Source organism: Camelus ferus, chromosome 13, assembly GCF_009834535.1.
Source record: "Camelus ferus isolate YT-003-E chromosome 13, BCGSAC_Cfer_1.0, whole genome shotgun sequence".
Classification (NCBI taxonomy): Eukaryota; Metazoa; Chordata; class Mammalia; order Artiodactyla; family Camelidae; genus Camelus; species Camelus ferus.
The window spans coordinates 10,375,572-10,399,349 of NC_045708.1; the positions used below are offsets into that span (position 1 = coordinate 10,375,572).

The window sequence follows — 23,778 nt, forward strand, 5'->3', positions numbered from 1 at the left end:
CCAAGGTGCTCTAAGATGTCATAATCAATTTGGGGTCTTTACAAGATCAGGTCGAAGGACTGAGCAGCCCTGAATCTAGTGATCAGTGACGAGTCCACAGACCGTAAGGTAATGTTTTTCACTTTTAGCTCGGCATTCAAGGCCCTCCACCATCAGGGCTCACTGTTGCACTCACCTGTCACTCACACATTCACCCAGCATGTCTGTGGACAAAGAGGTAATAAGGATTGACCTGACGGAAGTGCATAGAGTGACTTTCAGAGGGACTGGAGCTGGAGACACCAGCTCGGGGTGTGACATGGGATGGCCATTGCTTGTCGTCCAGGATCACAAGGACTTGGACACTCAAGGTAGCACAGGGGTGGAAGGAAGGAGTCGCTATAGAGTGGCGAGAGAAATGGCAGGACTTGATACCTGATTGCCAGGACCCACGTCGAGGAGAGGGAGGACCACAAGGAGACAGGTGAGCTTCAAGCCAGGGCACCAAGGGGGATGATGGCACATGGAGATGGTGGAAGTATGGAGGCCGTGGTAAGGGGTCTTTTGTGGGAGAAGGACTCTCTTCTGGAGAAGATGAAGAACTCAGACAGGCGAGGGTAGGATATCAAAGTTCAAACTTTGTGCACAGCTTCGGTGGCACGATAGATCTGGGGGAGGAAGCAAGACACGGGGTCTAAATTTGGAAGGTAGCCTCAATGGAGTGATTGTTGAAAGGGTGGGCATGTGTGAGCGGCTCAGGCAAAGAATTTACATGTCGGGAGGAGACTGGAGACTGGGGCCCAGCATGTTAACTGGGAATAGGGAGCAGAAGAATGATGTCACCCACACGGCCGGAAGACGGCGGTGGGAGAAGCGGGAGGGGTGCTGAGACGGAGGCGCCGAGAGGTGCCGCAGGCAGGGAGGGCGGTCACGGGAAGGCGTCTGACTCACCATCGGGGGGACTGCTGGTAATTTTTGTTTTTAAGAAATACAAATTCATGTGCCTTTTTCTTACAAGATTGTTCACTGATTAATCCAACAAATGCTTATTAAACATCTAGATCTAGATGTCGTGGTAGGGATCTAGGCATGGATGCCACGAGCACATCAGCAAATAGGAAAGGGTAACTTTCTGTCCTCGTGGAGCTTACGCTCTAGTGGGAGCGAGAAACAAAGGAATGAGATTGTTCACATGATGACAGGTGCCCCGGGGAAAATAAAACGGGATGGTGTCTCCTTTAGATAGGCAGTCAGGGGGGCCTCTCTGACAGAGGTGTCATTGTCCCTGAGGCCTGACACCCAAAAAGTCAGCCATTCAAGGGGCTCAGGAGGAGTATACTATGCAGCGGGCCAGCACGTGCAAAGATCCTGGGGTGGGGCCAAGTTCGGTGCTGGTGGGTGCAAAGGGGCAGTACTGTTGATGTTGTTACTATTATATTCAGTCTCAAGATCACATGAGCCGTGTCTGTTTTCCCAGATCATGATGGAGGAGCGGATGCAGCTGCAGCAGCACACGGTAAGGGCCCTCCAAGAAGAACAGGAATCACAGAAACACAGCTTTGAAAAAGAAATCATGGAATACAAGGAGCAAATCAAACAGCACTCCCAGACGATCGTGAGTCTCGAAGAAAGACTCCAAAAAGTGACCGAACACCATAAAAAAATAGAAGGAGAGATTGCAACCCTGAAGGACAATGACCCAGGTTGGTCCAGAGAGACGCGGAGGAAAGCTTAATGTTCAAGGCAGGTTCTGATGACCCTGTGGGTTTCCATAGGCCGATGGGCAAGGGAAGTCTATGCCTCACTTAAAAGCTCCTTTATTGTCCGGGGAGGCCCCCTTTCCTTCTTGTTACACAGCATCGTCAGGCGCCCTCCAGGCCCCAGTTAAGCAGAAGTAACGCAATGGACGGGGACAGCCTTTGTGTCTGGCCAGTCAGCCAGCGAGAGGCACAGGCTGCCGGGGCTGTTAGGGGCATCAGGGCAGCAGGACGGGAGGCATCTTTTCCATGTGGAAACCTCCCATGTAGGGGCCTTTCAAAGGCTTCTCTCTGCCATCAGCAATTTGTGACATTGTCTAATGCACTTTCATAACCAGCTGAGGTTGATCTCTTAAAAAAAAAAAAAAAAAGAGGGTGAAAAAAGAACTCAGAGTTGTGAGCACTTACTCCCCCTGAATGACATGAATGACCACGGCAACGCGGAAAACTAAAGGCACTGGGCTCTTGGAGGAGAGTTCTGGAAGTAGCGGCCTTGGGCCAGGGTTTCTCATCCTTGGCACTGGTGTTGGCATTTGGGCTGGAGAGGTCTTTGCTGCGGGACTGTCCTGTGCACTGTTCAGTGCTGAGCAGCGTCCCTGGCCCACAAGATGCCCGTAGCCCCCAGCCCCACCCCCACCCCAGTGGGACAACCAAAAATGTCTCCAGACCTGGTCAGATGTCCCTGGTTGAGAACCATGGTCCTAGTCTCAAGCCAGTGACAAGCCTCATGCATTCGTTCACTCAGCACTCCTAACTGAGCATCTGCTATGTCCCAAGCTCATTCTAGGCACTGGAGGGTCAGTGATGGACCAGCCAGGCAGGGTCCCTGCATTTAACCAAATTACTGCCCTGCCAGGGGGCCTGCCTGGAATGAACAGGTCAGAGGGAGGATGTTTAAGCTGGGACCTGAGAGTGACTACCTCTTTGTCCCCCACACTTAGATCCGTGCCTGCTGTTCAGCAGATGCTCCATAAATATTTGTTGAATGAATAAATGAGAGAGTGAGAGTGTGACTGAGGGCCAGGGGCTGAGGATGTGGGAGGTGAGGACAGCACAGACTGGTCTGAGTGGAGAGGACGAAATGGGGCAGGAGGTGTGACCCAGGAGTTGAGGCACCAACTCTCACCACTTAGCTGAGCGGTCACCAGCTGTTTCCTTCACTCCTGTGCCTGTTTCCTCATCTGTCGGTGGAGTCGATGACCCCTGCCTTAGAGGGCAGCTAGAAGGATTTCAGGAGTTGAGGAGGGTTGAGAGGTCACAGAACACACAGCGGTTGTCATCAGGTAGAGAGGGCTGCGGGGTGGGAGGGAGGGTTTACACGTTGGGAAAGACGCAGGTGTGTTGATAAGCACAAGGGACGGAGCGCGTCTGTCTCATGAGGACTGTCGTAACGCCCGCGTGTCCCTCTGATTCAGCCCAGGAGGGGGAAGCACATCCGAGCCCCGCAGCGGCGCCTCCCGTGGAGAGCAGGGCCAAAGACACAGTGTGCGACCGCCTGATGTGAGTACCCCAGCGTGTGTGAGCTCCAGACCCAACCCCTGCCTCTGGCCACGTCGTCAGGACCTGGGAAGCGGAGCTGAGTGTGGGCTATTCTTGCTGCTATCTGAGTTTCTCGATTCTTTAGCAAGTCAGGCTGGCGTCATGGAAAGATCTGGGTAGATCGGTGTTCAAATCCGAACTCAACACTCTCCGGGCACGTGGCCCTGGGCAAGTCACGTCACCTCGCTGTGCCTCTGCTTCCCCACTTGGGAGATAAGGAGGCACTGGAAAGCCAGCTAATGCTATGGTTAGCTGTCTTTGCCTGCCCAAGGCAAGCGCATTCCTGGGCATTATAAGCAGGTTTCAAACAGTGGAGACCACTTGGTAGAGTGGAGTCCTGGAGAGGCATAAAAGTTAAGGGGTTGGACTAAAGACCTTGAAGATCCCTCCCAACCCCAAAGTCCATCCCTCAAGCCTCCAGGAACTGACAATTTCCAGAGAAACAAAACCCCTGGATGGAGAGATCCAGAAACCACTGTCAAGCAGCGTACAAACAAGAAGGCGCTGATGAGCTGCATGGACGGGATTCAGAAAGCTTCTCAGAGAATGGAAACCACCAGCCTGAGCCTTGCACAATATCAGTTACCAAAGTCACAAGGGCAAAGATACTCGGATACTCGGCCTCCATGTTCTGAAAAGTTCTAACTGACGACTCCTGGTGGAAAGATCTCTCTCTAGACACAGCAGGAGCCTCGACCGGGAGAAGAATCAGCTCCACGTTCTCTGGTCCACTTTGTCAGCTGCGCACTCCTTTGAGTCTTAGAGGTTCATCTTCATGTCGGAAGAGTTACAGCCAAGGAGGTTAGATGGATAGACAGATAGACAGACAGATACACACACGTGTATGGTTATATCCATTCTGATGGTCAACAATCTTTTTTTTTTTTTTTGACATGCAACCTGCCAGTATTTTTCTTTATCCCGTAATAAACACACACTCAACCTTCAAAAGCCTGCATAAGAGGAGCCTGGACTTCAGAAGCCTGTGAAATGACATTAATACCTGCCCAGAGACTGAAGCTCTTAACCCTCTTTGGAACGCACAAGACTTCAGCTCTTCCTCCTGCCTCCAAAACACACACAAACACACACACACACACAGCCCCATGCCTTCCCAGGGCTGGAATGTCTCACACCTGCTCAGAACCCATCCTGTGTTCTCCCCGTGACCGCCATCAAGGCACCTCACCCTCGTCACTCTGGACCCCTTCCCGGGTAACACCGTCTTCCCTGTCAGCCTCCCTGATCCTTCAGTTACCAAAGATGTCCCACCCTCTGGGCAATGGGGGATGGGGCTGTCCTCATCCCACCCTCCCTGTGTCCCCCTTGGTTTTACGGGCCCCAAAGCCCACCCCTCCGCAAAGGGTCTCGTGAACACCACTTCATGTGGTCCCACCTCCCTCCATCAGGAGTTACAGGAAGCTGGTGAGAGAATGGCAACCATGCTGTCCTCCTCTCTCTCTCCTTCCTCGTCCTCAGGGAATCCCTGAACCCACAATAAATAGTCTCCTGTCCTCTTTCCACCAAAGATCAAAAGTCCACGAGAGCGCTGGTTCACGCTGACAGGCACACTTGAGCAGGAAGAGGTGTCATCCTCACAGAAATTGTATTTCAGCCCCCAAGCAAACCCAGCCGGGAGCCTTTGTTCTGCTTCACATATTTCTTTTTAATGAAAGTGCATCAGATGGATTTTTTGTTTCAAGAATTTTTCAGGAGCGTGCTTACCGCCCTCGCTGGGACCCGGTATCACACGGACCACCGCTGATTGGGGATCACTTTGCCTTTGTATTCAGCCCCTTCCAGGCACTCGAGGCACCTCGGAGATTGAGTTGAACTGACTCAGTCTGTTTTTGTGAATTTCAGAGAGGATTTACTGACTGCTCAGAAGGAAATCCTATCTCAGCAGGAGATCATCATGAAGTTAAGGAAAAACCTTAACGAAGCCCACAGCCGAATGTCCGATTTGAGAGGTGTGTACAGTTGCCTGTGTCTCCTGATGTCCTGACCCACTTGGAGAAAGGAAAGAAACGGGGCTTAAGGGTTGGGAAGCCGGCCATTAAAAATCCCACTCAACCTTTCCAGGCTGTTACCACACTTGTAACCCAGGGTCAGCCAACACTGTATCCCAGGTATGGCGCTGATTCTGTTTGATACGGGGCATACTCTCGAATGGCTCTGGACCTCTGGGTGGAAGTGCAAAGTTCTTTTTGGGGGAGAATCTCCTTTTCCCACAGAGGATGTGTCTCTGGGAGCAAAGGCTTGGAGGTCAACCCGTGGGCCCCCCTTGGCAGGCCAGCCTGCACATACCCGAGCTTGGGGACCTAGAGTAAGGTGTTCCCCCCAGCCTCTCCTTCCCCTGACGCAAGAACGCCTGCAACACACCTGCCCCCTGGGGTTGATGTGGACATCAGGGGCCACCTGGAGCAGGGGCAAAAGAGCTCTGAGGTCTACTCTCTTCTGGATGGACATCGGTCTGGCTGAACAGTCCTGCTTTCCTCCTCTTCTCTTCTCCTCAGACTGTTCTTTCTGCCTCCCTTCCCCCTGCTTCTTACCGCTGACGTCTCTGTCCCACCCCTGGCTTCCATCAAGCCAGAAGGCACAGGCAGCCAGGAGTTGGGAGATGTTCCCAGGCTTGGGGATGCGGAGGGAGGATGGGGAGGGCTCTTGTCTCGTCCCCATCTCATACCCTGTGCATCCCAAGGCTTCAGCGGTATTCGCTCCCTAGGTCTGGACTTGTTAGTGGCCCCAGGGCTTTTATGACAGAATTTTTCAAAAATGAGTGACTTTTTCCCCCATACTAAGGTATGAGAACAAGTGGTAGAAAGGCTACAATATCCAGTTCTAGAACCAGGCAGCATTAGACCCACTTCTGGATCTGCTGTTTCTTAGCTGGGTGACTTTAGGCAAGTCACTGGACCTCTCTGAACCTCAATTTCTGCCTTTGTGACGTAGGAGTCTTACTAGTAACTGCCTTGCAGGGTTGCTGTGATGATTCCAGGCAATGCAGGTGTCTTAGTTTGCGTTTTCCCGGAGCAGATCCCAAGACTAGGATTCTGCTGCAGGCGGTTTATTTGAGAGATGATCCCAAGACACAACAGCAGTTAAATGGGAAAGGGAAGAAAGCAGGTGATGGCTGGGCTGTCAGCCAGCGGGCACAGCGGGCGACCGGAGCTTAATTCTGCAGGGGATGCTGGGAGCAGCGTGGTCACCTGCGTCGGGTGCCCACCGGAGGTGGGAGGGCCTGGGCTGTGTTCTCGCCTCCCCTGTCCTTGGCTGGAGGCTGTTTCACCTGGCAGACTCCTGAGCAGAGCAGGCTCCAGAGGCCTTAGAACACCTTGAGCAAACAGATGCAGAAGCAGGCAGCTGAAGGTCACCAGGTGCCCCGAAATGCCACAGGCACACGGGCCCCGCCAGCTGGGCTCGGGCAGGAGCACAGACCGCCTCCTGGAGCCAGAGCTCACGAGAAGGTGATGCTGGTGCGCTCTGTTGCTGTTTTGTTGTTGTTGTTGTTATTGCTTTTTCTTTTTTTTGCAAAGATGGAAGCAGACCTCTTGGCCATAGTCTGAAGACCCCCGAGAATTCCCAGCTGGTGGACCTGCCTCATGGTTTTTGTGGGTCTGGCAGGTCTGCTGCAGCCCTAGGGAAGACCCAGAGCGGGAGACCCATGCCCCACCCTCACCATCTTTCATGTCGCTCCCAGGGGAGCTTAACGAGAAGCAGAAGGTGGAACTGGAGCAGAATGTGGCGCTGGTCCAGCAACAAAGCAGCGAACTGAATGTGCTGAAGGAAAAGATGGCACAGGTGACCAGCCTGGTGGAAAAGAAGGACAAGGAGCTGGAGGTCCTCAAGCAGGCACTCAGGTGTGTGGGAGGGTCTGCGTGGCGCGGGGAGCCCAGGCACACCCAAGTGGCCAAGGAGCCTTGCACAGAGAGAGCAGACCTAGTCAATGCTGGTTGAGGAATTGAAGGAGTGAACAGATGAATAAATAAATGACATAGGTTTCATTGCTTCACAATGTCATCATTCACAACAAAACAAGGCCTTGCTCAGTCCTGTGTATCTCAGACATTCCTGCCCAATATTCCAGGTAGAGCTCAACTTAAATGCCACTTCCTCCAGGAAGCCCTCCATCTCTCACCCTCACCAAACATAGCCAGGGGCTTCTGCTCTGCTTGGGGTCCCTCAGCCCTGGCACTCCACTTGACCTTATGCTACTCACACAGCCAGGCTGCTACTGCCTGTTGAAGTGTCTGCTTTCCCCACAAGGAACCCTGTGTAGACCATGCCTGCTATTGACTCCCCAGCATTCACATAGTGCCTCGCATATAAAGGAACTTCCTAAATATTGATTGAACAAATGTATAAACAGGAAGTGTCAGAAGTCCATTTAAAATAAATATATTGTTGTCCCATGGATTCGTCTAAAAAAATACATGTGAGTTTGCATTTTCATCAATAGCGTGTCCATATTTTGACATAAGATTAATGTTTTTCCCAAGAAACTTTGAGTAAAACTGACGTCTCACGTATGTCCTGTAGCTGCTACCCATGCCTCATGGCTCATGGCCAAGGCCGACTCACCTAGTGGTTAAGAGAACGGCTCTGGACCCAGGCTGCCTGGGTTCAAGGCCAGGCGCCTTCACCACAAGCTCTGGGACCACAGGCAAATTGCTACGTGTCTCTTTCATTGTCAGTAGAATGGGGCAAAGAGAGTCCCCAGCCCCTGGGACCGTGATGAGAAATAGACGGGTCCACACCCACAAAGTGTTAGAAACAGCAGCCCCTCAGTAAATCCCCCTATATGTGCCACAGCAGGTGTCCTGCAGACCCAGGGCCAGAAGCAAGGCTGGGTAGGTGCCTTCCTCCCTGGCCACTACCCGGTAAGTCCCCTGGAACTAAATTCTCTAGAAATCTTCAGGCAGGAGGCTTAAAGACTTGAAGACTTCAGCTACCTGCAAAAAGGGAGCTCCTTTTCCTATTCTGCTTGGGTGGGTACAGAGGTGATCCACGGTCCCCAGAACGTCGTGCTCCTAACCCAGCCTGCTGTCCAGTGACTCCTCTTCTCTGCCCTAGGGCCTCCCAAGAGAAACACAAGCCCCAGCTGCACAAGGAGAAGGACCAGAAGCCCAGGAACACGACCCAGATGTGTGACATCTCAGTGCAGATAGAACCAATCCACACCGACATTTTCTTGAGCAGCCAAGAGGTGAGTGCCTGCCCTGTCCTGAGCGCCCAGGACAAGCTAAGAAAGAGCCCCATGGTGGCTTTCTTTGCTTTTGAGAGCATCTTCACTTTAAGTTCCAAAAATACTACTTGCTTCGGTGAAATGCGTGAAGTAAAAAAGCGGAAGTCCTGCCTCTTGAATTGCAGAGGTTTTGGCAAAGAACAGCTTGGCATTTGCACCATCAGACCCTTTCCTCACAGAAGCCGCCACAGCCTCATACAATCAGGACCGGGCAGTGGCTGAAGCTCAGGCTGGATCCTGTCTGCCTAGATTCCAGCCCTGATTCCTCCACTCAGACCCTGGGGACGTGCCTGAGGGCCAATTCCCTCATCTGGAAAGTGAGAATATCGCCAGTCACCATCTCATGGGGTCGTTGAGAAATAAATTTTATTTATACACACAAACATGCACAAACTTAAATAGACATACATTTATTTAACAGAATTTTTTTTTGCAAATGATGGTATCATATGTATTCTGCAACTTTTTTTCCCCACATGACACTATTTAACGGGCATATTTTCAAGTGAGCGTGTAAAGATCTACCTCATTCTTTTAAACGGTGGCGTTGAATTCCATCATGTCCTTTTTATCCAACCAGCCTTGTGATGATGGACATTTAAGTTGCTTTTACTTCCAGCCATTGCTGTAGTTAATATCCTTGTACATACGTAGAACAGATTCCTAGATGTCCAGAGGACATCCTCCGTTGTCCAGACTGCCTTCCCAGAGAGCCGGGCTGTTTATGCTGCCTGGCTGGCTCTTGGTGATCTCTGCCCGGAAAGAAGCCTTTGCACGCCCGGAAGGCGGGCTGTGGGCACGGGGCTTCCTCGAGGCCCCGGCTTTCCTGGAGTCCGGGGATGCCCTTTCCCCCTCTGTTTTACAAAACTAGAGAGCAGGACGTTTCAGTAATGGGCTTTGGATTTTCACTTGGAAACAGGGCCAAATGTGTCAGCTTGGCTTCCTGCTCTCTCAAAGATGCCTTTCCCCTGCCAGACAGCAGTGAGCCAGGGCCCAGCCGGCCTTCCTTGGCACTGATCACCGTCCAGAGAACTTTAACAGAAGTGTCTCCTTCTTGCTCCGGGCGGCCAGGCACAGGGGCTGCAGTGGCTTCCCTCAGCTGTGAGCTCCGAGGGGCTGGGACCAGGTCCCTCTCCCGTTGGAGAATCCCAGGCTCTCAGCGCAGGACCCGGCCCATGTTCGTTCACACATTCAACAACTGTTGAGCACTTGCTGTATGCCAGGCCCTGTGCTGGGTGCAGGAGAGGGTACCCAGAGTCCCTGCCCACACCAGACCCCCTCTGACTCTGCACGTGTTTGCTGGAAAGGATGGTTGACTGGACGCCCGTGGTTTTAGTTATGAGATGGAATTTGTTGAGGAGGATGGGGGAGGGAGGCTGAGGATAGAAGGGAAAAAGGATTTGTTCTTTCCCAGAGCGGCTTTCCGCACGCAGCCTGCTTCCTGCTTTGTAAACCAGAGTGGGTCAGAGGGCCTAAGAGTTGTATGAGAAAGAATCTCCCTCTTCTCTAAATAAACAAATTCCCAGAAGAGCCACGAGGAAGGGTCACATCAGTGCTCTCCAGGCAGAGGAAAGTCTGTCGCAGAACTTCGCTGCTGTGGCTGCCCTACCCCCAAGGCCTGGAAGATACAGCAGGATTGGGGCAGCGTAGCATGAGGGAGGGGGCTCTTAAAGACAAGGTGGGGGGGGGAGGGGCTCTGCAGAAGGAGGTTGGGAGCAGAGCCTGGAGGAAATGCAGGGATGAGTGATGGGGACGTGTGGGGGTGGGGAGGAGCAGCCCTAGGAGGACCTCAGGCTGGGCTCCTGGCCTTGTACCCCTGGTGGCCAGCGTGGGGCGTGGCACGTGTCCTGTGGGCCTTTAATAAGCATTTGATGAATCAAGAAACGGAACAAATAACTCTTCCTCCCCTCTCCTCTGCTGTGTTTTCCTGGTAGCATTTGTCACTTTCTGGAATTATTTGCCTGCCTGTCTGCTTGTTCGTTGCGTCTGCCCCGTAGGAATGAGGCCCCAGCAGCAGAGCCTGTCCGCCTGGTTCCCCTCCCCTCCCTGGCGCCTAAGACAGTGTCTGGGTGCCGCCTCTCTCTCTCTCCCTGAACCGAAACTGTTATAAGATTGTTGTAAAAGAAGCAAATCGGCCATTTCTTCCCTTTCTTGCCATTTTGTCTGGGGCCTTTGCTAGAAGCAAGATCTGTATCTGAAAATCACTCCCAACATCCCATCCCATTTCCAGTTTCCCTCCTTGACATCTATCACTGCCCACCGTGTATTTTCCGCGACTATCTTATCTTCTGTCTCCTCCCACTAGGACGCAGACTCCTTGGCAGCAGGGGTTTTGCCAGTCTTCACGGCTGAGTCCCCAGGGCCTAGAGCGGGCATGGCACATAAAAATGCTCCACAAATGTGCACTGAGATTCATTGTGAAGTGAATGAATGAGTGAATGAATGAGTCATGGACCCTAGAGAAGCACTGTTTAATTTGGAGTCTATGACTGGGCTTTTTATTTATTTCAGTCTATGACTGAACCTCCAGAAGTTGTATGCAAATTTTTGTGCATATGTGACTTTTTCTGGAGGAAGGAAGCCTGCACTCTTCCTAATCTCAAAGGGATGTCCGTGACCCTAAAAAGATGAAGGCGATCTCTCCTTATATGTGCCCTTCGTAAACCCAACTCTAGCTACATGGCTACCATATTGGATGGTGCAGATACGGGACATTGCGATCATCACAGAAAGTTCTGTCGGACCACACTGTTCCAGGGACTCCAGAAGTTCCAGAGGGGTGTTTTCCTTTCTCTACACCAGCCAAGAGCCAGACCATCTAATTCCCCCTAGCAAATATTTGACCACCATCCTTATTACCAGCTAAGAAGAGAGTATCGCTTATCCTCATCTGAAAATGCCCCTCCAGGAGCAGAATTCGATGTGATTGTTCAGAGATGAGACCAGAGTGACAAGTGGAAACCCAAGCTTAGAAGAATATGAGAAGAAAAAAATAAGTAAAATGTGGGGAGGGAACATATGGAGGGTGTCTCTCATTTACAGTGATGCTAAGAAGGTGGGAAAGTTGGAAATTTTCCTAGATGTGACTTTACATTTGAAATGAAAATTTTTAATTCCTTCTCTGCTGAAGCCCCTTAACAATACATTCCAAGGTACTAACTGCCAGAGTTTCTGCTGTCCGTGAATTGTTCATGCTTCCTTGAACATAAGAGAGAGATTCTGATCCCTAATTAAGCAGCTGTCTGCATCGTTCTGGCCACAGGAGCAGTCCTTCAGTGATCTAGGGGCCAAGTGCAAAGGGTCCCGGCACGAGGAAGTCATTCAGCGTCAGAAAAAGGCCTTATCCGAGCTACGTGCGCGAATTAAAGAACTGGAGAAGGCCAGCTCATCAAGTGAGTTTCCCCCTTCCCAGTCGCCCCCTCCGCGCTCAGAGCCATGGGCCCCAGACTCTAGGTTTCCCTTTGGGGACTGACCAATTTGCCAGGACCACCGTCTTCTAAACCCATCATCTCATCACTGAAAGGAGGTCATAATACAAAAAAAAAAAAAAAAAAAGATGGGGCAGACATGATCTCTCAGTCAGGGGCAGGCGTTAATATTAAATAAATAGTATTTCATGAAAAACTCACTATATTGTCCTTTTTCTCATTTTACTGTGGCCCGGTAGAAACTTTGTCACAGACTGACATTGTGCAACGATTGACCTTGGGGAACTTCCTGTAATAAATACTCTGTTTAGAGTGGATAGGGCTCTCAAGAAACCAAGCTTCCTGCTGGGTGGAGCACTGGGCTAGGACCCAGAAGCCCAGGTTCAAGTTACACCCCCGCACCTGTGGCTGGAGGTTTACCCTCAACGCCTCGGACCTGTGAGGCTGCAGTCTTATACTGGCTGTGTGTCCTTGGACAAGTCAGTTCACCTCTCTGGGCCTCAGTTCCTCACTTGCCAAGGAAGGATTGTAAGGATGAACACCGGCCCATGGTAAGCATCCAGTAAACAGCAGGGGTGATGATTACATACAATAACTTCTTCCTGAGCCTTTCTTTTGAGTCTAAATTATTTCTTTTATAGGTCATAAGGACCACACGAATGAACCATTTCTAGACGTAAAGACTCTCAGATTGGATAAAAATGTCCAGAAAATATTGGATATACAACCTGATTCGCCAGGTGTTTCAAGAATAGAGATCCGAGCGGTAACCAAAGAACAAACTTGCCTCGCGGTGACTGACACGTGGGGGAGGGTGGGCGTGAGGGCAGACACTAGCTGTGTGCCCGGCACCACCATGCCTGGCCGTGGCTTGAGGCCAGGTTCTCCCTGATGGGCTAGCAACTGTACCGACCAGCATCAGTGCCTGGCCGTCCACAGTCCGATGTTGGAGTAGAAAGGCAGCGTCCCATTGTGCACAGCATGAGGTGTCATTGCACTGACACTGGCCAGATCTATCTCGGGACCCTCCTTTTCACATCACATGTTAAATTCTGCAACAAATAGTCAACAGGCTAATTTACGCCATGAGTTTGCCAAAAGTTTGCTTTTTGCTGTAAACTGAATCACATGAACACATAAAGGGTAGCAGGAGGGAGCCATGATGATTAAGGGGACACAAGGTCTAGAATCAGAGACCGGTTCCCTAATCCCAGCTCCGCAAGCTGTGTGACCTTGGGTGGGCTCTTAACCTTTCTGGGACTCCCCTGCCCAGCTGTAAAATGATGATGGAAAAACTAAAGGAGATAATTATGTAAAGTGCTTATGCCAGTGCCTAGCTCATAGTCAACACTTAATAAATGACAGCTGTTATTATTATTAAGTAGTATTTAGATAGTATTATTCAAGAAAGCCTCCTTCCTTAGGGCACAGTTTGATTTGCCAGGATTTTCTAAAGTAATTTGACTGTTAGGTTGAAGGTGCCCTGTCCCCTAAATGGATGTTTGATGGGGCGTTTGATTGACACATGACAATGGACAGCTCTGCTCTGTGTTAATTACGGGATCTAAATCCTGCTGCAGCTGGATCTAAACCGTCCATGGACATTAGGAAGAAATAACAAAGTCATCCTATCTGCAACAGTGTTCTCTCCAGCCATTTTTCTAGACATTTGTTAGAGATGGGAGTCTTCAGAAATGTATTGGTTTTCCTGGTAAAATCAAACCCTCATTCTCCGAGGTTGGGAGTGGAGGGACCATCTCCAGGTGGGGAGCTCATATCCTGATCCTGCTTCGAAGAGTTACCTTCTTCTGGGGAGAGACCCCTCATCCCACCACTGACACCACACAGCCAGAAACCTCCCAACTCCCAATCCTCCAAAGCTGGCCACAGTTAGAATTAAAAGAGAAGGAGCAGGAGGAAGAATAGCTGATGGGAGAGGGTGCGGCTCAGTGGTGGAGCGTGCTTAGCATGCACGAGGTCCTGGGCTCAATCCCCAGTATCTCCACTGAAATACATAAACCTGATTACGTGCCCTCCCCCAGTGAGTAAATAAGTAACGACAACAAAGAATAGCTGACATCTAAGAAGTGCTTACTGTGCGCCAGGCACTGAGCTCAGCCCACTACACGCAGTGCTTCATTTAACCCTCGCAGCAGCCTTGTGTCATAGTTACTATTCTTATCCCCATTTAACAGATAGGAAAAGTTAAGGCTTCTAGAGGTCAAGTGCCCCAACCAAGGTCACAGAATAAGGAATGAAGAAGCCTGGACTCTGTCCCTGGTGGTCCGTCTGCTAGCCTGCAGAGACGGGGGCGGGGACTGTGTGACTGAACTCGAAGCCCAAGCTCCTCCTCAGTGAGCCTCCCTCAGGAAAAGAGGGGGGACCTGGAGGGGCGCAGAGGACGCAGCTCAGGGGAGCTGGAGACACTGAGCGGCGTCCCAGGTGGTTTTTGCAGTAGATCTGCCCTTACTGTCATCTGCGAAAGCCCTCTTTATTCTCATTGCTATAGACAGAGAAATGTGTCCACTCTTATCTATCACAGTCACTTAGGGGCCTTTATATTTTTGTACTTTTTTTTTAATCTCAGAAGTTTGCAATGTAGCCAACACATGCCATGGGCTAAGAGATGCTCATGGGAAGCACTTAAAACCCAGTGTTTTTTTAATTGAAGTATAGTCAGCTACAATGTGTCAGTTTCTGGTGTACAGCATCATGCTTTTAATGAGGTCTGTTATTCGTGGGCCTTCAGATCAGTTCCCTGTTCAGGCTGGGGTCCTTTCCACGCAGTCAGCTGGGCTTTCAGCAGCCAGCTGGCTGGCTGGGGTCTTAGCGAGCACACAGCTGCAAACACTGCTCTGCACTGCCTCTGGGAAGGGTCTAAAGTGATGCCCACCCACCAGGCTCTAGCGCCAGGAGACAGTCTGGCCAGATTTTGTGAGGGTCTAGATTTCGCTATATAAAAATGAGATTCCCTTAATAAAAGGAGGGTGGCTGTTTTCTATTTAACCTTCATTCATTCAACAAACATGCCCAGTATGCACCACTCTGTGCCCGGTGCCATGCTGGGCACACGGAAGGAGACAGTAAGCAAAAGCCACATGGTCCCCATTTCTCTGGAGCTTGTCATCTAGACCAGGGTTTCTCGACCTCAGTGCTGCTGATTTTTTGAGCCAGCTAACTCTTTTTGGGGGGAACTGTCCTGTGTATCATGGGGTGTTAAGCAGCAACCTTTTCCTCTAACCATGGATGCCAGTAGCAATTACAACAACCACAAACGTGTCCAGGCATTGCTAAGTGTCCCGGCAGTGGGGGAGGGTGGGCGAAGTCACCCCTGGTTGAGACCTGCTGGTCTAGAGGGGAGACAGACGATGAACAAAGAACGGGACAAGTGATGTGTCGTTTCAAAGAGAGTTGTGCTCTGAAGGGGTAGGAACACGGTTGTAAGGAATCAGTTCACAGAGGAGTCAGACTGGATTTAAAATCGACTCTCTTGAGTTATTCAGTAAACTTCCAGTGTTCGGTTATTCTCTGGGTTATTCTTCTGGATGTAGAAATTCGTAATAGAATGCCAAGAGTTTTTATTTCTTCTTTTTTTTTTTTTTTTTTTTTTTTTTCCAATTTCAGCCTCAAAATGGCCTTTCCAGCCCAGGGCCCATCCTGGCCACCGAGAAGTTAGGGAAAATGGACATGGCTGAGGCTTTAGATCTCAGTGAAAAGCTGGTATGTGCATCTAGCACCAGTTCCCTTCCTGTCCAAACCTGCGTCCCCTGCAGTCAGTGTTAACCACGGGATAGTTTAACTAAACATCAACCCTGCAGACATACTTACTTGTTATAATAGCTCTGCGGGACCCGTCTACGATCCCAGCATGGGTTGGAAATTGCATAGCTGAATTCCTTGAAAAAGGAAGAATGAATGTTTGTATCTGTTGTCATTTTTTGCCCCCGTTCTCAGAAAGGCATAGTGTAAATGGACACAGAGGGGGAATGAAAGTCGTCCTAAGAGCCCCAGTTGCACTCATTACAAAGCATGTGTTTGTCCTCTGCAACTGTGGAAAAGGAATGAAACAGAGTTAGACGTTTGCCTCCTTAGCGTGGCCACCAGCAGCCTGGGGCCAGGCCTCTTATCTGCGAAACGCTCTCTCGTAGTACATGGATATGAGCACAACGCTGGGGAGTCTGATGAACATCAAAGACATGTCAGGTCACGTGTCCATGAAGTACCTCTCCCCCAAAGAGAGGGAGCGAGTCAACCAGCTTCGACAGAGAGACCTGGATCTGGTGTTTGATAAGATCACCCAGCTCAAGAACCGGCTGGAGAGAAAAGAGGAGCTTTTGAGAGGATATGAAAAAGACATCGAACAGCTCAGGTACCGCCCGGGGTCCCCGCGGCAAAGGCCCAAGCATCTTTTCTCCCAGCTAAACCTCGGGGCGGCAGCAGACCGGTAGGACCAGAACAGGAGGACAAAGGCCTGGGTGGGGGCGGGGGGAGCAGTGACACGGGATGATGACCGGGGCCTGACAGAGGCAAGTCTCTGGGTGAGAAAGCAGCGGTTGAAGTGCCCTACTCTCTCTTAAGCGATCAGGCGCACCTTTTATGAATCTGCCTGATGTTTCACCACGTGTGTGCTTTGCATGATTCCATCCTGTTTTCCGTGGCATCAGCTCCCCCACCCTCTCTGGGAAATTGGGAGGGGCTGGTAGCATAACCTTCGCCGGCCTCATGCCACACTTACAGAGCTGATTAGCTGTTTATTCTGTGCCCTTCTCCCCAAATCGTCATCATTCCCTCCCGCTTGTAAGGAAACCACTAAGTTGGGCGTATCCGGGAGTGTTTTGGGAAGCTCCCAGGTCAGGGACACTGATGGTGAGTGAGGAAGATGGTGAGCGAGAAAGAACAGACTTGGTCTCTCCCGTGCGCTCAGGCAGAGCAAAGTGTCCGTCCAGATGTACCAGTCACAGGTGGCCAAGCTGGAGGACGACATCTACAAAGAGGCCGAGGAGAAGGCGCTGCTGAAGGAGGCCCTGGAGCGCATGGAGCACCGGCTGCACCAGGAGAAGAGGGTCAACAGGGCCATCAGGCAGCAGAAGGTGAGAGGCCCCTGCTTGGAGCAGAGTTTCTGAAGCTGCCTTCTGGCTCCCTTTAGAAACGGCCAACTGAGGTCCCAGGGGGACCCAGAGGATGCAGAATGCGTTGACCGATGCAAAGGAAGGTGGCAGAATAGCTTTAGCATCACAGATTCAGGTTTAGACTCTAGCTCTACCATTTACTGTGTGACTTCAGGCAGGTTTCTTAGCCTCTCTGGGAATCATAGTTGAGCTCATCTGTATTCTTTTTAACTTTTGATCGTTCGTGTATTTTGTTCTTGCTATTCAGATAACTATTTTTCCTACCAGTATTATTGAGCTATAATTGACATACAGCAGTGTATTAAATTTAAGGTCTACAGCATAATGATTTGACTTACAGACCTCATGAAATGAGTACCACAATAAGTTTAGTGAACATCCTGAATTTTTTGAAGTGGTAGCTATTGTTCTTAATTTTATTGTTCTGCCAGGTGCTGGGGATACACAGATGAATAAGCTCTCTGAGAGTAAAGATTTGGGTTTGCTATTCTGAGTGCCCAGAATGTAGTAGACACCCATTAAATATTTGGTGGATGGATGGATGAATGGATGGATGGACAGGTGGATGGATGGATGGATGTCCTTGAAGAACATATCCTTTAGTGCAGAACGTATGGGTAAAGAGCTGACTTCAGGCTGACTTAATGGGGTAAGGGCTCTATCCAGATCCAGAGGAGGGCACTCAGCCGAGCCTAGAGAATTCAGGGAGTGGTTTCCAAGTGGTGATACCTGCACTGAGTTGCAAAGGAGAATTGGTGGATTTGCCCACCAAAGGGATGGACAGGTGTACACTCCAGGCTGTAGGAGCCACAGAGGAAAGGCATGAGGATGAGGGATTTGCTTCCTGGCATGAACTTGGTGGGACCATTGGCTTGAGAAACCAAGACTGAGACTCAGGCTGGCGATCCAGCCAAAAGAAGCCACCTCCTCCCCTCACCCTGGTATCTCATCTGTCACAAGGCACAGGAATCAGCCAGTCCTGGGCTCAAATCCCTCCACTTATTAACTGTGTGACCTTGTGCAAATCCATCCCCCTCTCTGAGCCTTGCCTTCCTCATTAGTAAATGGGCATAACAGCACCTGCCTTGCAGGGCTGCTGTGAGGACTGAATACAGTGCAGGTATCCCTCGCTGTCCAAGCTCTCGCTGTCTGAGCTCAGGAGCCAAATGGTTTCAGGCGCTGAGGGATACTCGCCCTGCCTGTAAAGCACACAGCCCAGGGCCTGGCACTCGACAGACAGGTGGATGCTGCTCTTCTGCCTGTGGCCGGCCGCCCGCATGCGTGGTCTGGGAGGTGAGCGCTGCCTCAGACCCAGTAGAACCTGCTGCCGAATGCTCCCCCCACGGCGAGGCAGGCATGAGCGGCCCCCAGCAGCAGCTTCGGAAGCTCTCCGCAGCCCCGCGCTGCACCGGGGGCAGCAGGGGGCTCCCCGGGCTTCTTCGCAGTTTACGTCCATCGCTGCTCACTCCTGCAGGCAGTGGCGTGTCTCTAGGCCCACTGGCCACCGCAACAGCGACTCCTAAATAGTCACTCTCCCTTGTCCTTAACTCCTGCCTGAGGTAGAGCACGTCTCAAGGCAGGGATCAGGCAAACAGAGGAAACCAGCGCAGCCCCCGTCTCCTGGTGCCTGCCATCAGCAGGCCCTGGACCCCACCCGTGCTCTGCCACCATGATCAGGGTTATCAGTGCCTCTGCTAGCCCTGCCTGGTTATTGTGACGATTCCCATTTTACAGATGAGGAAATTGAGCCTCCGAGAGTTGAGACTTGCCCATGTTCACAGAGTAGCAGGTAGACCAAGCCCAGACCTTGCCCCAGATCTCTCAGACCCTGGTTCCTGCACTTTCTGCGGGCCTAGCCTCAGTCTCCTCCTTGTAACTGCTAGTCTTTCTGATTTGGGGTGGTGTGTTTGTGCATGTGTGTACGTGTACGTGCTGTGTGTGTGCGCGTGGGTGTGTGTTACCTGCATGAGCTCTAAGGAAGCCAAGCCATAGAAGGTCATAGAAGGACGCCCTCCTCTTCAACCAGGAAGTGATGGTCAGATGAGTTGCTTGCAGAAGCGTGCCCTCCACCCTGCAAACCTTCCAGGTGCTGGGTTTCCAGACAGCAAGCCTGCTGGCTTGTAGCCCCAGAAATGAGTGGCTGCCCTGCTCTGAGGAAGCCCGGATGTGGCTTTTCTAGCGCTCACCGCCCTGAATTAAACATCACAGGCCTCAGTCGGCGTGTGTCATGGGGCTGCCTCAGGCAGAGGACAGTTTCCTTTCTCACCAAGCGATGCCAGGGAAAGCTGGGCCAGTGAGAGTCCTGACTCTTCCTTTGATGTGCCCTCTGGAGAGCTCACCCCTCCCCGGAGCACCCCACCCCCAACCAGGGCTTGGCGCACTAGGCCCCAAAGCAGAGACACCAGACCACAGAATGGGACGGCAAAGGGCCCCAAAAAGGCCATTGTCATGCACTGAAAACCTGAGGATTTACATAATCAGGCTTCACATGCATTATTCATGGACTGCCTCATTCATACACAATGCAGGGGACGTGCCAGCCTGCTTGGCGCTAGACATCCTTCAGCCGAGAAGGATCTGAAATGGCCAAGTGGAACCTGTGTCAGGGTCCCCAGACAACGCAGAGCCAGGGAGCTTTCACATTTGTGGAATTCACAGTTTGGGGAAAGATTTATACAAACCATAGCCACAATCACGGCATCACCGATGGCATCTTTTATTAAGTGCTTACCGAGCAGCAGGCACCTGGTCCACAGCACACCCTTCCTCTCACCCGTCAACCTTGCCCGTGATGCTGGCGACTGTAGGCCCGTTGGAGAGAAGGGAGGCAGAGTTGACAGAAGGCACCATTCCCTGGCTACTTAGCAGCAGAAACAGGATTCCCACCCACCTGCTGCCCTCCCCAGCCCACGTTCACTTTCCCACACCCCTTCCTCTGCAGCCCCCTTACCAGGGTGTCCCCCTTATGTTCTCTCACCATTGCCCCTGGGGTTTTCATTCCATGACTGGTTTGCCTTTAAGGCTTGTTATTTGTATGTTGTCAGAAATCCTTGTTTGACAGGAAGAAAAAATAATAAATGTTTATAGTTTGGTTGGATTCTCAAGGACACTTATATACATCTGTCCTGGCTGGCATCAGTTCCTTCCAGGGAGTATGTATATGTATATTCATTTTTTAATGGAAATTAACAGAAAATAGAATTCCTTTTTTCTAAATTTTACACCTAGTATTTTCACAAGAAGCCTTAATTTTCTTAGTCTCCTGTAGAAAAACTTCAAAATTGTTCATCTGTTCATAGATGCAGCATGGTTGAAATATTGGGAGATGAAATTACTCACCTCAAGCTTCAGAACCCCCCTCAAAAAATGTAGTTTGTAGTTTTGGGTTTTTGGTTTTTTTTTTTTTTTATAGTATGTAGTTTTAATGTTAGACCATCTCTTCACCAAGCAGAACTTTCAGATTCAGAAGTCATCCTTCCACACATAACATACCTTTGGCAGTGAAAATGAGACTTGATGTAAAATGCTGGCAAAACCTCAGTGCTGGGCGTTCACAGAGAAGCTGGTGGTCATCGCCCCATACTCCGGAATGCCCTGGGGCCCTGTCCCGGGTCTGTGGCTCTCTGCATGTGGTGGAGGGGCAGTGACCGTGGTCCAGGGTGCGCTCCCCCTAGTCCACCTCCCGCATCACTAGAGAAGGTGGCAGAGCTCAGAGGTCAGCTCTGGAATCAAACAAATAGAGTTCAAGCCCTACTTCTTCCCCAAGTGACCTTGAGTAAGCGGCTTGCCCTCTCTATCTCAGGTTCCTCAACAAAAACCACCAAAATCGTTAACAGGGGGCCCACTTGGCGGGGCAGCCAAATGCCTGCAGTGCCGGGCACATCGCACATTGCAAGCCCGCTTACTAACGGGTAAAGCAGACGCAGCTCATGGGTGGGTGGGGATTCCTGTATTTCTTTCAGGGAGCTTCCTGCCAGCTGCCGCTCTCCACAAACCCCCAGACGCTCTCCCGTAGTCCTCGCAAAGCCGGCGGCTCTTGTGTGAAGCTCTTTTCTCTTTGGTGAATACGACCAGGGCTGCAGCCAAGAAAGGACCCCAGACACTATTTTGTGAATGGGTTAAGGCTGGGATTTTCAATAGGAAATTTTTAAATACACAGAAGTTGCCATTTGAGAAGCGCACACGCCCTTTCTTAGCCCATTCTTAGGGCCTGAAGTGTGAGAAAGGCTCAAGCGTACTGGCTGCTTCTGGATGCTGCTCAGTTCTCCTGCCAATCAAGTCTCCGGCCAATCAAATCCCAGCTAAGAGGCACCGCCACGTCTTTGCCAAGATATCAGGCAGGAGCCCCTAAGCTTCCCTCTGCTTCACTCGCTCAGATCCCTCATCTTTAAGATGAAAATAAAATGGCACCTAACCCACAGGCTTCAATTCAACAGGAGCTGGTGTACAAAACTCTTAGCACATAGGACCACGTCGGATACATGCTCTCCTACCATTATCCTTTTCCTCGCTGTTCTGTTAATCTCATTGCAGGGTGGGTATAGCTCAAGTGGTAGGGTGTGTGCTTAGCATGCATGAGGTCCTGGGTTCAATCCCCAGTACCTCCATTTAAAAAGTTAAATAAACCTAATTTCTACCCCCCCAAAAAAATCCCACAGTCTATTAAACTCATTATTTTCCTAGATTTCCTTGGGCCTAGGTATCCTCAAGATCCTGGTTTCCTCTGTGCCATTGTGTGTTTCTGAACAAGAAGTAGAAACTGGCAGATACGGTATAGGAGGAGTAGGGTGGTGCTCCCCTGCCCACAGTGATGAAGTGAAATGTGGCTCGGGTGGAGCAGCAAATGGATAGAAGCTGCCCAGAGAAAAAGACCCTCCCCCGCCCCCCACCCCTTCTGCCCACCAATTCCAGGGAGTCTCCATGTCTCCTAGAAGCCTCAGAGGCGTGTCCCGAAGGGAACAAGTGAGGACGCACTAAACACTCTCTCGCTCACCTGATGTTTTCACTCAGGAACGTTTAGCGGATCTCGAACAGAGAAATGGCAAAGAACCAGCACCTTGCAACTGTTCCTTCAAAGAGAAAGAGAGACAGGTATGGAGAGGTTTTCTGACCTTGCAGCCAGACACAGAATAGATACAGTATTTTCAAAGTGTAGGAGCCTATGGAGTGTAAATGTGGGTGTGGGCGGTCCAGGGAACCTCCACACCCCTCCCCTCCCTTCCCCTCCCCCAGCCCAGCCCCCACCCCCTCCCCGCCTGCAGCCTGAACAAACGCCCTAAGGGATTTAGTATAAATATGTCCTAAATATTGCATGGTGCATACTCACACTAAAAAAATTCTTTGGGTTCATTCTGAAGGTCCAGTTTAACTGGGCATCCTGTATGTTACCTGGCAACCCCACCAACAAATGTTTACTGAGTACCAACTAGACACCAAGGCGGAAGGCAGGAAAGCAGGTGTCGCAAGATGGCAGCCCACAGATACACTTTATTTGGCTCCTGGGATCTTTTTTTTTTAACGTTACATTTCAAAATAGGGCACTTTCAAGGAACACTCTGGATTTCCAGCTTCCCTGGAAAACTTGGAAAATCTGGACATGAGACACTAGGCCCATGTCCCACAAGCCCCGTAGAAAGGCGCTGGGCAGTGGGTTTGCTGCCATCCCCACCCGGCTCACTTCACCCACTTCTTTTACTTCCCTGGCCCCTGTAGGCATCCGGGTGGCAACCCCAGTGGATGCTCAGGGCTCTCCAAGAACATCCCCTTCCTGACACCCCCGCACATTCACCTGCAGAGTGTCAGTCTGCAAGGGAGCCCCAGCTCCCTCTCACTCTTGCGTCCCCAGTGCCTAGAGGACGCTCTTTCTTCAGTGAACCATCCCTGAGGTGCGGGGTCTTGAGGAGATCAGGAAATGCCATAGTAATCAGACCCCAGGGGAGCAGCAGGCCCCGGGATTTTCGGTGATGCTAGCTTTCAGACAGGTCCTGGCCATCCCTGCCAGAGAGGTCAACCACCGTGGCTTCCATTGCACCTCAGCCACTGGGTAGAAACTCACCGGTCACCTGCAGCCTCTTCCACTGACCTGAGAGGCTCTACTTCCCACTAACGCAGATCTGTCCTCCAAGAAGTATACAGTGGCCCGTGTAGCCTCCTTGGTTGACCAGCCTCCTTCTCTGCTGGAATCTGGAACAGGGATCCCTAAAAGACTCAGTGGGACAGGGTAGCATTGCCCAAAAGCCATCCCCCCTAACATAGACCCACATCCTCACCCCCTCCCCCTTCTGCAGACCCACATCCTCACCGCCATACTGCCTCATCTAGGAAGGCTCAACGTTCCATCCAAGTGGGTAACATCTGAAAGCTGAGAAAAATCCATTTTTCTCTGATGCAAAAGGCAAAGGAGAACATAAGCTAAATTTTGTCAATATTCTTTCTGTGTTAAAGAGACGAATGTTTATAGAGACGGTGAAGAACAAGATGCAGAACTCAAATTTCCAGGTGAGCCAGAAGGGAGAAGAGGGAAAACCATAGGGCGTCAGCAGGAAACCCCGTGGACAGTAATACCACATCTGTTATGTGCTGAGCATTTGACACGTGCCAGACACAGCCCTAAGCATGTGACCTGAATTATCTCATTTAAGCTTCACAACAACCCTGTGGGGTGGGTATTGTTATCATCCCCAATTTACAGAAGAGCCTCT

General features: G+C 51.0%; 1 protein-coding gene across 1 annotated transcript in view; it reads left to right on the forward strand.

Annotated features, from left to right (window-relative positions):
- Positions 1–23,778, forward strand: part of FHAD1 (forkhead associated phosphopeptide binding domain 1) — a 123,654-nt gene that overhangs the window by 93,922 nt on the left and 5,954 nt on the right. Inside the window, 10 exon segments of the mRNA XM_032495241.1 lie at positions 1,457–1,682; positions 3,152–3,236; positions 5,139–5,245; positions 6,976–7,135; positions 8,349–8,481; positions 11,783–11,912; positions 12,590–12,714; positions 15,573–15,668; positions 16,097–16,317; positions 16,873–17,038. Coding sequence (XP_032351132.1) covers positions 1,457–1,682; positions 3,152–3,236; positions 5,139–5,245; positions 6,976–7,135; positions 8,349–8,481; positions 11,783–11,912; positions 12,590–12,714; positions 15,573–15,668; positions 16,097–16,317; positions 16,873–17,038 — 1,449 coding nt within the window.